Here is a 13,369-nt window from a genome sequence, read left to right on the forward strand (position 1 = left end):
ATCAAGACAAAGACATAATCAAGAGGAAAACAGACAAAGGATGCTGTAGAGCAGGATTTGTTGAGACAGCCCAGGTCTCTTTGTGTTGGCTCTGCCCATAAAGAGGATCCAAGAGATCACAGAGTGGTTTGGGTTGGAAGGGACCTTAAAGCTCATCTCCTTCCACCACGAGATCACCACTCCCCGATGCCACCTGTCAGTGTGACACAGCCCAGGGTCCCACCACCAGGTTTGGGGGGCTGCTCTGGGTAAGCCAGGCGTGGCTCCACTGACGTGGTTTTGCTTCTCTGTCCTGCAGATTGCAGCGAAGAAAATCCCTGTGAGGGTCTGAGCCGCCACGCCACCTTCACCAACTTCGGCATGGCCTTCCTCACCCTCTTCAGGGTGTCCACGGGGGACAACTGGAATGGCATCATGAAGGTGTGTCTGGGCTCTTTCTTCTCTCTGTAGGTACATGAAGATTTCAAACAGATTTTGTGTGAAAACAAAAAGGTTTCCTCTTAAAACCTCCAAATTAAACTTCCTGATTTCAAAGCCAAGTGTATTTTCAGGTGGTGATTTGTCCTCAGCCTGAAACTTCATTCCTTCATCTAGTATTTCAGGAAAATTATACCAGTCCTTGTGACTGAGAGAGGTAACCCTGTGTTCTGTGTCCTGTGCCTTTGGGATGTATCATAGAGTCCCAGAATGATTTGGGTTGGAAAGGATCTTAAAGCTCATTTGGTTCCACCTCCTGCCATGGGCAGGGACACCTTCCACTAGACCAGGTTGCTCCAAGCCCTGTCCAACCAGGCCTTGAACACTTCCAGGGATGGGGGGTCTACAACCTCTCTGGCCAACACAATCCCCCTCTTTGTAGATGATATAATTCATATTTTCTATCCATTTTAGTTGTACCTGCGAGCCTTTGTGTCCAGGGCACGTTAATTGGATGTTTCTGTGTTTGGAGCCCGAGGAGAGCCCCAGCCCTTGTTAATCCCTCCCCTTTTCCCCCCTGCTGCAGGACACTCTCCGGGAATGCACTCGGGAGGACAAGCACTGCCTCAGTTACCTGCCCGTCATCTCCCCCGTCTACTTCGTCACCTTCGTCCTCATCGCACAGTTCGTCCTGGTCAACGTGGTGGTGGCCGTGCTGATGAAGCACCTGGAGGAGAGCAACAAGGAGGCCAAGGAGGATGCTGAGATGGATGCTGAGATCGAGCTGGAGATGTCCAGAGGGACGAGCACCTCGGCCCCGGGTGGGAGCAGGGGCGGTGCCGTGGCCCCGGCGGGCCGGGCGCCCTGCAGGGCTCAGGAGGGCGTGAAGGCGGCGGTGCAGGTGAAGCACCAAGCCCTGGTAAGAGCTCCCAGAAAGCTCCTGTGCTCGGGGCAGGGAGGGGATGGTCACCAGGCAGTCAGATCCCAGGTGACACAGAGCCAAAGGGACAGGACAGCGCGGGAGGGCAGCAGCTCTGCCGGTCCCTCGGGGTGTCACCACCACCCCCACGTCCTGAGTCATCTCCCAGGGGCTCCCGGAGGGGGAAGCTGCTGGAAACGCTGTCCTGGCCATTGTTCCTGGGGAGGGTTGAAAGTCCATCTCTTGCCACTTCCAGTTCATTCCAAGGTTGTGAATTTTAAGTTCAGAACCATAACAGCCACAGGTCCCTGTCCTGCTCTCCCAGCCACTCCCTGTCCTTTAGGATGGGGAGCAGGACCAGGGAGGAATCTCCTAAAGCCCTGGGAATGCTGGCACTGTCAGGCCTGGCAAATACAGCAAGGCATGGGATAAATTCCCTTTGCATGGACACAGATATACTCCTTGGGTTCTTTTTAATCCCACTTTGAGATTTCCAGAGGAGATCAGGAGGGCACTGGTAAAAAACTGCAGCTTTCCACTGGCCCATGCTCTGCTTGGGGCATGGCTGACTTGGACCCTGGGAGTTGTCAGAGCCCCTCAGCAAGAAGCTGGAAGTTCCTGGGTTGATTTTCCAGACACTGCCTGCTCTCCCATTCCTGTTAGTCCTGTAGGAAAACAGTGCAATCAGAAATCCAAGAGGGGAAGGAGAGGCATGAGATAATTGCCTCATCCCATGTCAGCAGCATATGATTAAGAGCGAACATGGAATTCCTTTGTCACCATGATCACAAATAAATCTACCGTGAAATCAATGGGGGGGTGAGATTAAATTACATGAAATTAGATTTTTGTAAAATCTATCAGACTCTATTAAGGCAAGGAAGAAGAAATTTGGTTACACAGCAATGGGGAATTCACTATTTGAATGTTGTTCCTGATAAACATTTTTGCAGGAAAAATACACGAGAAACAGCCAGGTTGCTTTTCTCACTTCGGGAAGAGAGGGCACATCCTTTCACACAGGCTGGGATCGCAAACTGAGTCCATCCTCTTAGGGTTTTCCTCATCTTCCAATACCTCTCAAGCACACCAGGAGCCCTGCAGAACCCAGCCCTTTCAACCCCAGAAACTCTGCAGGGAGAGGCAGTGAGGGGAACAGCGTGAGCAGGGACCTGGCCACACATTTCCCCTTGCAGATGGTGTTGCTGGAATTCAGGTGAGGATTCCCTTCCCTGCACAGCAGTGAGGCAGAGGCACTGCAGTGGGGCTGTGGGAATTCCCTCACTCTCATCTCTGCCCCATCCCTAGAAGTGTCCAAGACCAAGTTGGACGGGGCTTGGACCAACCTGGTGTAGTGGAAGGTGTCCCTGCCCATGGCAGGAGGTGGGACTGGATAGTCTTGAAGGTCCCTTCCAACCCAGACCATTCCAGGAGTTGTGATTCCATGATCTGGGACACCCAGGCTGTCCTGGGCAGTCTCTCCTGTGCTCCCTGTGAGCTGCACTGGAAGGTGTCATGAGATGCTCCGTGTTTTCTGACAGTTTTTTGCAGCCCACCTGTGCTTTTCCCCTTCCTTCCTGCTCTGGGTGAACAGGACAATTAGGAAATGCCACGGGGCAAACATGTTTTAAGTGTTTAGACCCAGCCTTGCTGTGCCACTGATGCTTTTTATCTCCCCAATTTGAAGGAGGTGCTGAGCTGTGAGAGTGTGTCTTTAGCCATCCCAGACTCAGACACGCTGGAGGGGGCAGAGACTCCCAGCATGGAATTCCCGTCCTCCTGCTCTGTTTCCCACCATGTCCTGCCACCTTCCCACAAAAGCCCAGGCCACCAGGCTGAGGTGAATGATGTCACACTGTTGCTTCTGCGTTGTGACGTGGTGCTTTGGTGCTGTGCAGCTGCTGGTGGTGTCAGAATTGTCCCAAACCTGTCCTTTCCAGCCTCTGTCCTTCGTGCTGGGAAGACACCACATCCCAGAGGACTCTGCCAGCAGCCACGTGTGGGATAGGAATGAAATCCTCTTTTTAGCCCTAAAAGAAGTGTCACATGTGGTGTGCAGTGTGATGTGTGAGCAGTGTGTCTTCAAACATTAAACTGAGAGCTGCAGGCAGAGCCTTTTTGTGGTGAAAACACCATCAAATTTGATTTTATTGTTGTTCCTATAAGAACTTGTTTGTGATACAGTGTTGAGGGAACAGAGGCAGAAGGAGCTCAACAGGTCAGGCTTCCAGCAATCCCCAGAGCTGTGGGTTCAGGAGATGCTCTGGGAGATCCCCCAACAGACCAGAAGGGCTGTAGCCCCCTTTGCTCAGTCCCTCCCTGTTGCCCCTTGAACCAATGCCCAGATCCCCTCCTGATTTCCAGGGTATGGAATCAGGCTGTCAAGAGCAGCTCACCAGCTGGGAGCCAACGAGCCTCCAGCCCACGTTTCATATTTCAAGGACTTGCTTCAGTGGCCTTGCAGCCATTTGAAATTCGCCCACGTCCCTAATCAGGCCTCAGCAGCTGAAACCTTAAAAATTGAGGTGTTTAGTGTCAAGAAGAGGTTTCTGTTCATTTGTCCCGTCCATACAAGATCCTGCAAAGACAAACTGAGCTTTAATAGCCAAATCCTCTGATCCTTCTGTTAAACTGCTGAGAAAGTGGAGCAAGACCTTTTGTTCTCTGTGTGGCTGTGGGGTGTTAACAACCACCCGCCTGCCTCCAGCTCAGGTGTTGCTGTGCTGATGGAGCTTATTAGCTGTGATGGCCAGGGGCCAACTGGCACAGCCACGCTGCTGATGCATTAATTCATCAGCTCAGAGACCTGGCTTGCACCCTGAGGGCTCCTGGGCACGGCCACGGGCAGTGCTGGGTGCCAGCTACCTGTAAATCCCTCCTGCTGGTCCCCCTCGGCTTCCCAGCCAAGCTCAACAGGGTAAAAGCACTGAGTAATTCATCTTGGGAGGTGTGTCTTTAGGGAGCTGAGGAAAGAAATTTTTTAACCAGAAATATATGGGAAAAAAAACTGATTTAGCCAGATCCTTGGTGACCTCCAAGCCTGAGGGATCTCAGGGACAGGTTTTGCTGGCAGAGAGGGAAAACAGCCCAGCAGAGCAAAGCAAAATACATTTAATTTAAGACATGCAGCTGGGAAAATGTTTTCAATCAGTCTCTGGGAGGCTGACGTTAAAGGAAAACCAGAGTGATTAGTTGTATTTTAGATAATGTGGTCAATTGTGAGGGGAATGTGTCTAGGACCAGAACTAGGGGCAGGGAGCCAGGCTGCAGGTCCTGCTCCAGGGGCTCCAGCTCCCCCAGCACTTGGCCAAGTCATGGCATCACCTCTCACAGCTTCTCCATCGGCACCACAGAGGCATCTTTTGGGTCCCTAAAGCTCCCTAAGACCCCAGGATGGATTTGCTGGAAGGTGCCTGAGGTGACAAAGTGCCCGGGAGAGGCAGTGAGGGCTCAGATTTCAGGTTTGTGAGGTGCCCTGTCCGGGCACTTCCAACCAGATCCATTTCACAGCGACAGCAAAGAAAGAAAAATGCCTTTGCTACCCCCAAACAGGCTCCACACCCCCATAACTCACTGCCACAGTGTCTTCTCCTTCCCCCTGCCTCCTCTGGGGGTCAGTGGTGCCCAAAATGCTCCACGCCATAGGAGGGAGGCCACGGGGTTTGCAGTGGTGTCGATGTGTGTGTTTAAATGTCTGCCTGTGTGTGTGATTTGGGGAGATAACACAAGAATTTCCAGAAGCTGGTTTGGCCCCTCTGTCCCAGAGCTTTGAGGAGAAGGACATCACCCCCAGGTAGGACCAAGGGCATCCCTGGGAGTATCAGAGCAGAACAGTGTGATAAGCACTGGTTTTCTCATGTGTTTAATGGATGGGCTTTGCTTGTTCTCTGTGGTGTCCAAGAGTCGACTTAGTGGAGGGTCACTGATGCCTCACTTGACCACAGCCACAGCCTGAGCTCTTCTCTCAGCACGGTGTACCTGTGGTGTCCTGCTGGTCAAGGGGAACACCTGCAGGAGGTTTTGAACCACAAAGCAGATGGGAAGGAGCTCAGTGTGGATGACTCCGTTTCTCTGTGTCCTTGCAGGGCAGCTCAGCCTCCCTGAGGCCCCAGGAGTCCCAGAACCTGCTGACAGTCCGTAAGATCTCCGTGTCCCGGATGCATTCCCTGCCCAACGACAGCTACATGTTCCGGCCCGTGATGCCAGCGAAAGCCCCTTTCCCCCTTCACGAGGTGGAGATGGAAACCTATCCCTGCAAAGCCCAAAGAGGTACTGCTTGTGGAGATTTCCCTTCCCTTCCCCTTCCTAGGCAAAACCAGGACTAGGGAAGGGATGAGGTGTGCTGGGCACAGCTCAAATCCTGTGTCCAGTTACGGGCTTCTCACAGGAAAGGCATTGAGGGGCTGGAGCGTGTTCATGGAAGGCAGCAGAGCTGGGGAAGGAGCACCAGGAGCAGCTGAGGGAGCTGGGGGGGCTCAGTCTGGAGAAAAGGAGGCTCAGGGAGGGACCTTCCTACTCTCTACAACTCCCTGACAGGAGGGGGGAGCCAGGGGAGTCAGGCTCTGCTCCCGGGGAACAGGGGACAGGATGAGAGGAAATGGTTGTGCCAGGGGAGGTTTAGGTTGGATATTAGGGAAAATTTCTTCACCAAAAGCATGGTCAGGCATTGGAACAGTCTGCCCAGGGCAGTGGTGGAGTCACCATCCCTGGGAGTGTTCAAAAACCACACGGATGTGGCACTTGGGGACATGGTTTAGTGGTAACGTGGCAGTGCTGGGTTAATTGTTGGACTCAGTGGTCTTTCCCAACCTAAATGATTCCATGGTTCCAGCCATGGGGCAGCAGGTACACATGATGGTTATATGGGGAGCAACCAGCCCATGCTGGAGGTGGCCTGAGCAGGGCTTGCTTTGATTTGGTGACCATCAGCAGGAGGGTGGCTTCCCATAATTCCATGTTTTCATCAGATCCCTATATTTTCCCAGGAGAAAGCTGGTGGGTGGGGTGTTTGGGGAGAAGTGGGGCTCCCAAACAATGCCTGAGGCACAGAGGACAGGCTGTTAGCCAGGAAAAGGGAACAAGCTGCACATTCCTCCTGAAGTGATCGGCCCAAGGATCAATAACATCAACCCGAATAAAAGCCAGAGTTGGAATTGCTTCCGGCCAGAGCTCCTCACATCCATTGTTCCAAGCACTCTGCAGCCTCAGGGCAGTGTCTTTTTAAGACCCTACATCAAGTTCAGAGCTGCAGAAGTTTATTTGGGATTAGTGTAAGGATTAGAAGCCACTCTCCAGTGCTTCCTAATGAATGTCATGGAGAGCCCCCAGCACCCAGGAAGCAAGGGCTGCTCAGAACCCTTGAGGGGACACTTACCCACACTGCATCCAAGAGCACTTCCCTGAAAATGCCTCTCCATCTCTTTTGTTGTGTGAGCTGGTTTGAAAGGGAAATCGATATGAAACTCAATATCTGCCTCCCTAAAAGCACATGTGCTCCTGGAGTGGCTCCCAAGAACTTTTAGCAGCCCCAGTTCCTTTGATCCGGCGCGGTTTGAAAGGCAAGAACTGCTCAGATGGATGAGTGGGGGGTTTGCAGACCCTGCTCTGATTTCCTTGGGTGAAACAACTCTCTATTTGTTCAAACTCTCTGGGCACCAGTTCGTGTTCTCTGCTCGGTATTTATTATTATTTCACCTGCAAATTCTTTGCTAAGGAAAGAAAACAGAGGTTGAGTTTCATGGCTGGGCTCCTGGGGCTGGTTTTCGTCTCTGGAGTGGGTGTAAAGCAGGATTTATACCTGTATGAAACTGCTGCAGAGTTGGCAGGGGTGGGTAGAAGTGACCGGGAATTCTGTGATGTTTCCCAAATTTCTCTCCAAGAGCACTTGAGTGAGGGACAGGACAGGGATATGACTTTTTACCTGGTGGTGGATGCTTCCAACCAACATCACCCCAAGCTGTGCTGCTCCCGAGCTGCCCAAATTCTTCTTCAAGTCGTAGTCCCATAAATTATGTGCAAGTAAAACTGAGCCCATGGAGACTCCCATTAGTGTTTGTGCTTCCATAGCTTCCCAGGTCAGTTCAGGATCTCATCATCTCCCAGTACTCCACTGACCACACAGTGAAAATACTGTGAGATGACCAGATCTTGTGATATTTTGGTTTTAGATACAGTTTCCTGGTTTCCTAGAAAAACAAGAGAAAAAAATATCCAACTCCAGAGATCTTTGGTGTTTCTGAGCCTGCAGTTTAGAGGGGGTTTGGGTTTCCTGTATGAGAGCTCGATGGAAAGCTTCCAACAGGAGGAAATTCCAACTGAGGACAGGGAAGAGAACATAGGGTTTGGATTTTATGGCCATGTTTGTGACAGATTTTATGACACAGTTTTTCTGCATCATAAAAAGCATTTTATAAAGCCTGGAGTAGCAGATCAACAGCACAGGCTCAGCCTGAAATTCTGGGTCTAGAGGAGACCAAAAAAGAATGAGGGAGAAGTGGGGTGGGAATTTTGTTGCTCTGCTCCTTCTGTGGAGTTCTGGAGAAAAGCTCCAAAAGAAAAATGATTAAACACTAACTTTTCTTTCTCCCCAACAACAAATCTCTCTGTGAAATGCAACTGAGATGTGTCTGGATGTTTTCTGTCAGAGGTTCAAGTTTCTCGACCTCTGGGTGAGATCTCTTGAAGTGATGGATAACTGTGTTTTTAACATGGAGCAGCAATGGGGGAATAAACGTTGGGTTTCAGGCTAATGAGGACAATAAATCCTGCAGCCAAAAGAACAGAAAAGCAAGAGATCTTTCAAACAGCACTGAAACGCAGTAAAGCAGCACCACAAAGGGGCTGGGGAGGAGGGATTGCCTTCAGACCCAGCCAGGGGACTGGGAGCCTTCAGGAAGAGAGTGATTCCAGCCTGCTACATGAGCTCAGGGATTGTCAGAGCACTTGGAGCAGGTTCCAAGTTGCTGATCAGCCTGTGTTCAGCCAGGCTGTGCCTCGTGGGCTGGTGGTGGTGATGGTTGGGCTGTGGTGAATGGGAAAGCTGCCCTGTGCCTGCCAGGGGTGTCTGCTCCCAGAGAAGTCATAGAATCCTAGAATACCCTGAGCTGGAATCCACAAGGGTCACTCAGTCCAACTCCTGCCCACTGCAACACCCTGACTGTTGTGGCAGCTGCAGGAGAAGGTTCCTGTTACCTGAAACAGAAAATAGAGGCTGTGAGTGTAAAGTTTGTAACAGGATATCCCAGAGCAGGCAGAACCCCATGGAATGCTGTGGAATGGCAGAGAGTCCTCGGTGTGTAACCTCCTGCCATCCCTGAGTGTTGAAAGCAGGAGAGAGGACAAAGGACACCTGGTTTTTAATCCTGGCACTGCCCAAGGCTTATGCTGAGGTTTGGGATTTCAGCCAGGCCCAGCAGGCTTTTCCTTTTCCCTCCTGCAGCCCGTGGGCCCCGGCTCTGCCTCAAACCTTTCCATCTCCCACCCAAGCAGTGACTACTCTCCTTCTCTCTCTCTCTCTGTCCCAGGATCTATCACCTCCATCCGCTCCCAGCCCGTGGGCACGTGTTCCTCCCTGAGGGTCCCAGTGGAGTCCCTCCAGCTGTCTGTCTGCTCCCCCAGCCACGAGGGCCGGCACCGCTGGAAGGTCCTTCCCCCCAACGTCACACCTCGGTCTCCTGTCCTCAGCAAGCTGCTGTGCAGGCAGGTGAGAGGCCAAGAGCCTGCAGAGGTAAATCCTTTGGAGTCACCCGGCTCCTTCCCCTCTTCTCCAGTCCCCTCTCGGGTTTCTTTTCTTGGAGCTAGGAGTAGAATTCTCATTTTAGAACAAAGCTAAGTTTCTGTGCCATGAATTTTAATGTACTCCAGTCTCAGCAAGTGGCACACAGGGGAAGGCCCTTTTTACCTGCTTTGATCTCCGTGGATGTGCTATTCTAGGAAGGAAGGGCTCAAGCAAGGGGAGAAGGTGCCCAATTCCATTTTGCCAGTGCTGTGAGAAGCCTCCAGGCAGCCCTACACCGGGTCACTGTGCTGGGTTGTGCTGACTCAGGATTTGGGGCTAGAGCAAGACCAAGGCCCGGCAGATCCCAGCCCTGCACACGTAGGCTCTTGCCAGGAAAGGTTTATCCTCTTGTACAGGAAGGTCTGATGGGGTTGGCACAGTGGGGTGGTTCAGGGTGTGTTAGACTAACCAACTGTTCTGCCACGTGCCATGGACTCCCCATCCCTGGGAATGTCCAAGGCCAGGTTGGATGGGGCTTGGACCAACCTGGGCTAGTGGGAGGTGTCCCTCTCCATGGCAGATGATCTTGAAGGTCCCCTCCAACCCAAACCCTTCTGTGATTCCATGATTCTGTGTTTCACCACTGGAAGTGCTGCTGCCCCAGCAGATCCCCAGGCTCTCTCCCCACTCTCTCCTCCCCTTCCAGAAGGCCCTTCGAACGGACTCGGTGGACGGACAGACCCCGGACCGCACGGACAACCTGGAAGCCGAGCCTGGAGAGACACCTCCATCAGCAAAGCAGCCCCAGAGCACCCTCAGCCCCAGCCCCCTGCGTTCCACAGCCGCCTCCCTGCCGGCCACCCCTCCAGGCTCTCCCCACCGCCCCCACAGCCCCCTGCCTCGGAAGCACCCCTGTGGCCAGCGCGGCGTTCCCAGCCGGCCGCCCAGCCCTGCCGGCCCCGAGGGCTGCCCCGGCGAGCCCTCCGACCTGGCAGACGAGGAGGTTCGGCACATCAACAGCTCGGCCAAAGACTGGGCAGAGGAGCACTCGGAGCCCGGGAGCCGCTCCGCCTCGCCCTTCATCTCCCCGGCCCCATCCCCGGTGCCCCTCAAGAACTGCAGCACAAGCAGCCTCTCCGGGGGCCGCAGGGAGAAGGACTTGAAGAAGTTCTACAGCACCGACACCAAGGGCTTCCTCAGCAAGCCCAGCTGGGCCGACGAGCAGCGGCGGCACTCCATCGAGATCTGCCCCTCCCTCGGCGACCGGGACTGCGGCTTCCAGGACCCCGCCGAGGAAAAGCAGCGGCCCCCTGCCCACGTCCAGGCAGAGTCCGACTACATCCACGGCGCCCGGAGGAAGAAGAAGATGAGCCCGCCCTGCATTTCTATAGATCCTCCCATGGAGGACGACAGTGGGGCGGCCCCGCGCGCCAAGCCCTCCGAGAACAGCATGCTGAGGAGAAGGACCCCGTCCTGCGAGTTCCCGGCCTACAGAGAATCCCTGGAGCTCGCGGAGAGCCAGCCCGGGGAGCCGGGCTCCAAAGCGGAGCGCCGGGGCCAGCCCCAGTGCCGGGGGGAGCACCTCACCATCCCCAACTTCTCCTTCGAGCAGCTGGACGGCGGCTCCCTGAGCAGCCTCTCGGATCTCCTGGACAGCGGGCAGTCCACGCCGGACTCGCGGCCGGACCCCGAACTGAAAAAGCCGGATCACTTAAAGACTCAGCGGAGCAACGGCGAGAAAAGCAAAGAGCTGCTGGGCATCGCCAAGAGCCCCCTCCGGAAGCAGGACTTGGCCCCCGTGACTGTTGCCACAGAAGAAGACGTGGATGACCCAGTATAGCTGTCTGGGAGGGGGGAAAGGGGGGGTCTCAAGGGCTTGACACCAACGTGGGGTTCCGCAGTGGGCACCGAGCGGCCGCGGGGTCGCGGGTGGCTGCTCAGCGGGGTTTTCCCTCTCCGGCGCAGTCACTGGCTCGGAAGTTTGCAAAAAAATCCACACACACACACACACACAGAGAAAAATGAATAGAGAAACCAAACAAATGGCCGGAGGAAACGGGGACGGGGTTTGGGGAGGGGATTTGCAGAGAGGTTTGGGGGTTTCTTTTCTAAAGGGAAGGTGGAGTCGCTGCAGGGGGGTGGCTTCGTCCCTCCCACCTCCACGGCCTCGGTCACATTGATTCAGGGCCGAGGTGGCGGCCGTTGGGATTTGGGGGATTCTCTTGGGGGTTTTGTTGTTTTGTTGGGTTTGGGGTTTTGTTGGGTTTTTTTTTTTTTTTAAAGATGCTCAACTTTTACCGAGGCACCTTTTGGAGCTGTCACGTTACGCGGGGAGTGCCCGGGGAGCTGAGAGCTGTACATTGTCTGTATATCAGCAGTTATATAAATAGAAATTATGTATTTGTGAGATACAAAACAAGGGGAAAAAAAAAAAGACAAAAAAAAAATTAGACCCACAAAAACTCTGTCTTCATAATGCACATATTTTTATAGAGAAACAGAGATACTGGTTTTTTTGCATTACATGTGACTCCGCAAGTGGGTGGTGTTTCCTTGGGTTTTCTGTGGAATTAATTATTCCAGCCATTCATTTTCCAGATGTTTCTCCTCTTTCTTCGCTTCCTTCTCTTTCCTCCCCTCCACCATCATCCCACCAGCTTCTTCTCACAGCTGATGCTTATCGACGTCTCGCTCATTTTTCTTTTGTACTTTAGAGGTTGTCCTAACTACAGACAAAAAAAAAACCAAATCACTACTGAATTGTAGCCAGTGCAATAATAAGTTATTCATTCTTCTCGTGTGTCCAACTGTCCTGTTGCTTTTTTCTCCCCCTCCCTTTTTTTTTTTAACTGAAATTCAGGTTAAACGTCGCAATAATCTGAACTGACGTGCACAAACACGGTTTCTTGTGTCGCAGAGGAAAAAAAACTATGAAAAAAAAAAACCAAAAGAAGTTAAACTTACAGAGTGATTAAAAAAAAAAAACAAATAAATAGTAAATTATTTAAGAAATGTATTTTGTTTACTGCAGTTCTAAGTAAATTATTGATACAGTATGTAAAGGTGTAAAGAACTGTCTTAGGTGAGTTCTTTGTGAGCATTTAAGGTGATGATTTGTCCTTGTGGCAGAACAATTTCAATCAAAACCTGGGGGCAGCCATGACCCCCCTGTTTGCACTCCCTGTCAGTCTTCCCTCCTCATCCCTGCACCCACACCCGGACACATCCCCTTCCCAAGGCCCTTCCAGCACCGACTGAGAAGCCTTTAGAGGAATCCAGGTCACTGTTAACACCACTTTTGAGGGGGGTTTTTGCAGTTTTGGGGTTGATTTTTCTTTTTTAGCTTCCGGTTCCTGCCCCTTCCCCACCCCTCATCCAGGCCCTCTCCCCGTGGCACAGCTTCACCATGGGAAGCTGCTGGGAAAGAAGAGCAGGAATGAGTGAGTCTGTGGCGAGGATGTGCCAGCAGGTCAGGGCACAGACATCCGGGGGGGGGGAATAAATGAAACCAGTGGTTTTCGTTTGGTTCGTTCCGTGCCGCCTCATATTTATGCATTCACATATATCTTCTGTTATTTATGCATTCATTACTCAAAAGGAAATGTATCTTGTTTCACATGTATTAAACTGTATAAACTGGAAGCATGGCCTGACTTTGTGCCGCAGGGATGCCCGAGGTCTCCGTCCCGCTCCCAGAGCTTGGCATTCCCTAAAACCTCTTGCCTCAACGTGCCTGTTGGGGCTGCAGATTCCAGTCTGGACCATCCCTGCTGGTGTTTGGGGCTGCTCCCACTCAGAGGATCCCTCAGCTCACACAGGAACCTCCATATGTTAATCCAGCCTTGTGCCTCCGAGCACCTGCGCCGCTGTAATTAGGAGTCGTTTAGGATTATTGTAAATAAGGATTCTGTCTCAGTGGGATGGTGAGGAATTCCAGGAAAGAGCCATAAAAGTCATTATTAACAGCTCCTTTTGTTGCAGTTTAAGGAGCAGAGAGGAAGGAGGGAAGGTGAATCCCCCCGAATGCTGCCTGGAGGTGTGTGGGATGCCCCGGTGTGTCCCTGGGCAGAGGGGGGACACTCAGGGTGTTATTTCTTGCTGGGATTATTTAGCTTTGCTGGGAAAAGAGACATCCCCAGTGCCTGAATTCCCTTCGTGGTGCCACAGAGCTGGAGGAAAAGCCTCTCACCATGGGGCTGGAGGCTGATCTTGGTGATGGAGAGGTGGTTGTAGACCAAGTTGGAAGGGCTTGAGGCCACGGCAGCGTATCAGGAATGAGCTGGGATATTTGCTCCTGTGGCCACCGGTCCTGGCTC

General features: G+C 52.7%; 1 protein-coding gene across 1 annotated transcript in view; it reads left to right on the forward strand.

The window, feature by feature from the left end:
- LOC127466615 (voltage-dependent T-type calcium channel subunit alpha-1H-like) overlaps positions 1-12,757 on the forward strand; it is a 119,956-nt gene extending 107,199 nt beyond the window's left edge. Inside the window, exons 31-35 of the mRNA XM_051777599.1 lie at positions 299-420; positions 1,004-1,336; positions 5,422-5,605; positions 8,860-9,038; positions 9,760-12,757. Coding sequence (XP_051633559.1) covers positions 299-420; positions 1,004-1,336; positions 5,422-5,605; positions 8,860-9,038; positions 9,760-10,893 — 1,952 coding nt within the window. The 3' untranslated portion in view covers positions 10,894-12,757. The remainder of the gene's footprint in view (positions 1-298; positions 421-1,003; positions 1,337-5,421; positions 5,606-8,859; positions 9,039-9,759) is intronic.
- The last annotated feature ends 612 nt before the right edge of the window (positions 12,758-13,369 follow it).

Source organism: Manacus candei, unplaced genomic scaffold (genome assembly GCF_025592945.1).
Source record: "Manacus candei isolate 608988 ecotype Guabito, Panama unplaced genomic scaffold, ASM2559294v1 h1tg000002l, whole genome shotgun sequence".
NCBI lineage: Eukaryota > Metazoa > Chordata > Aves > Passeriformes > Pipridae > Manacus > Manacus candei.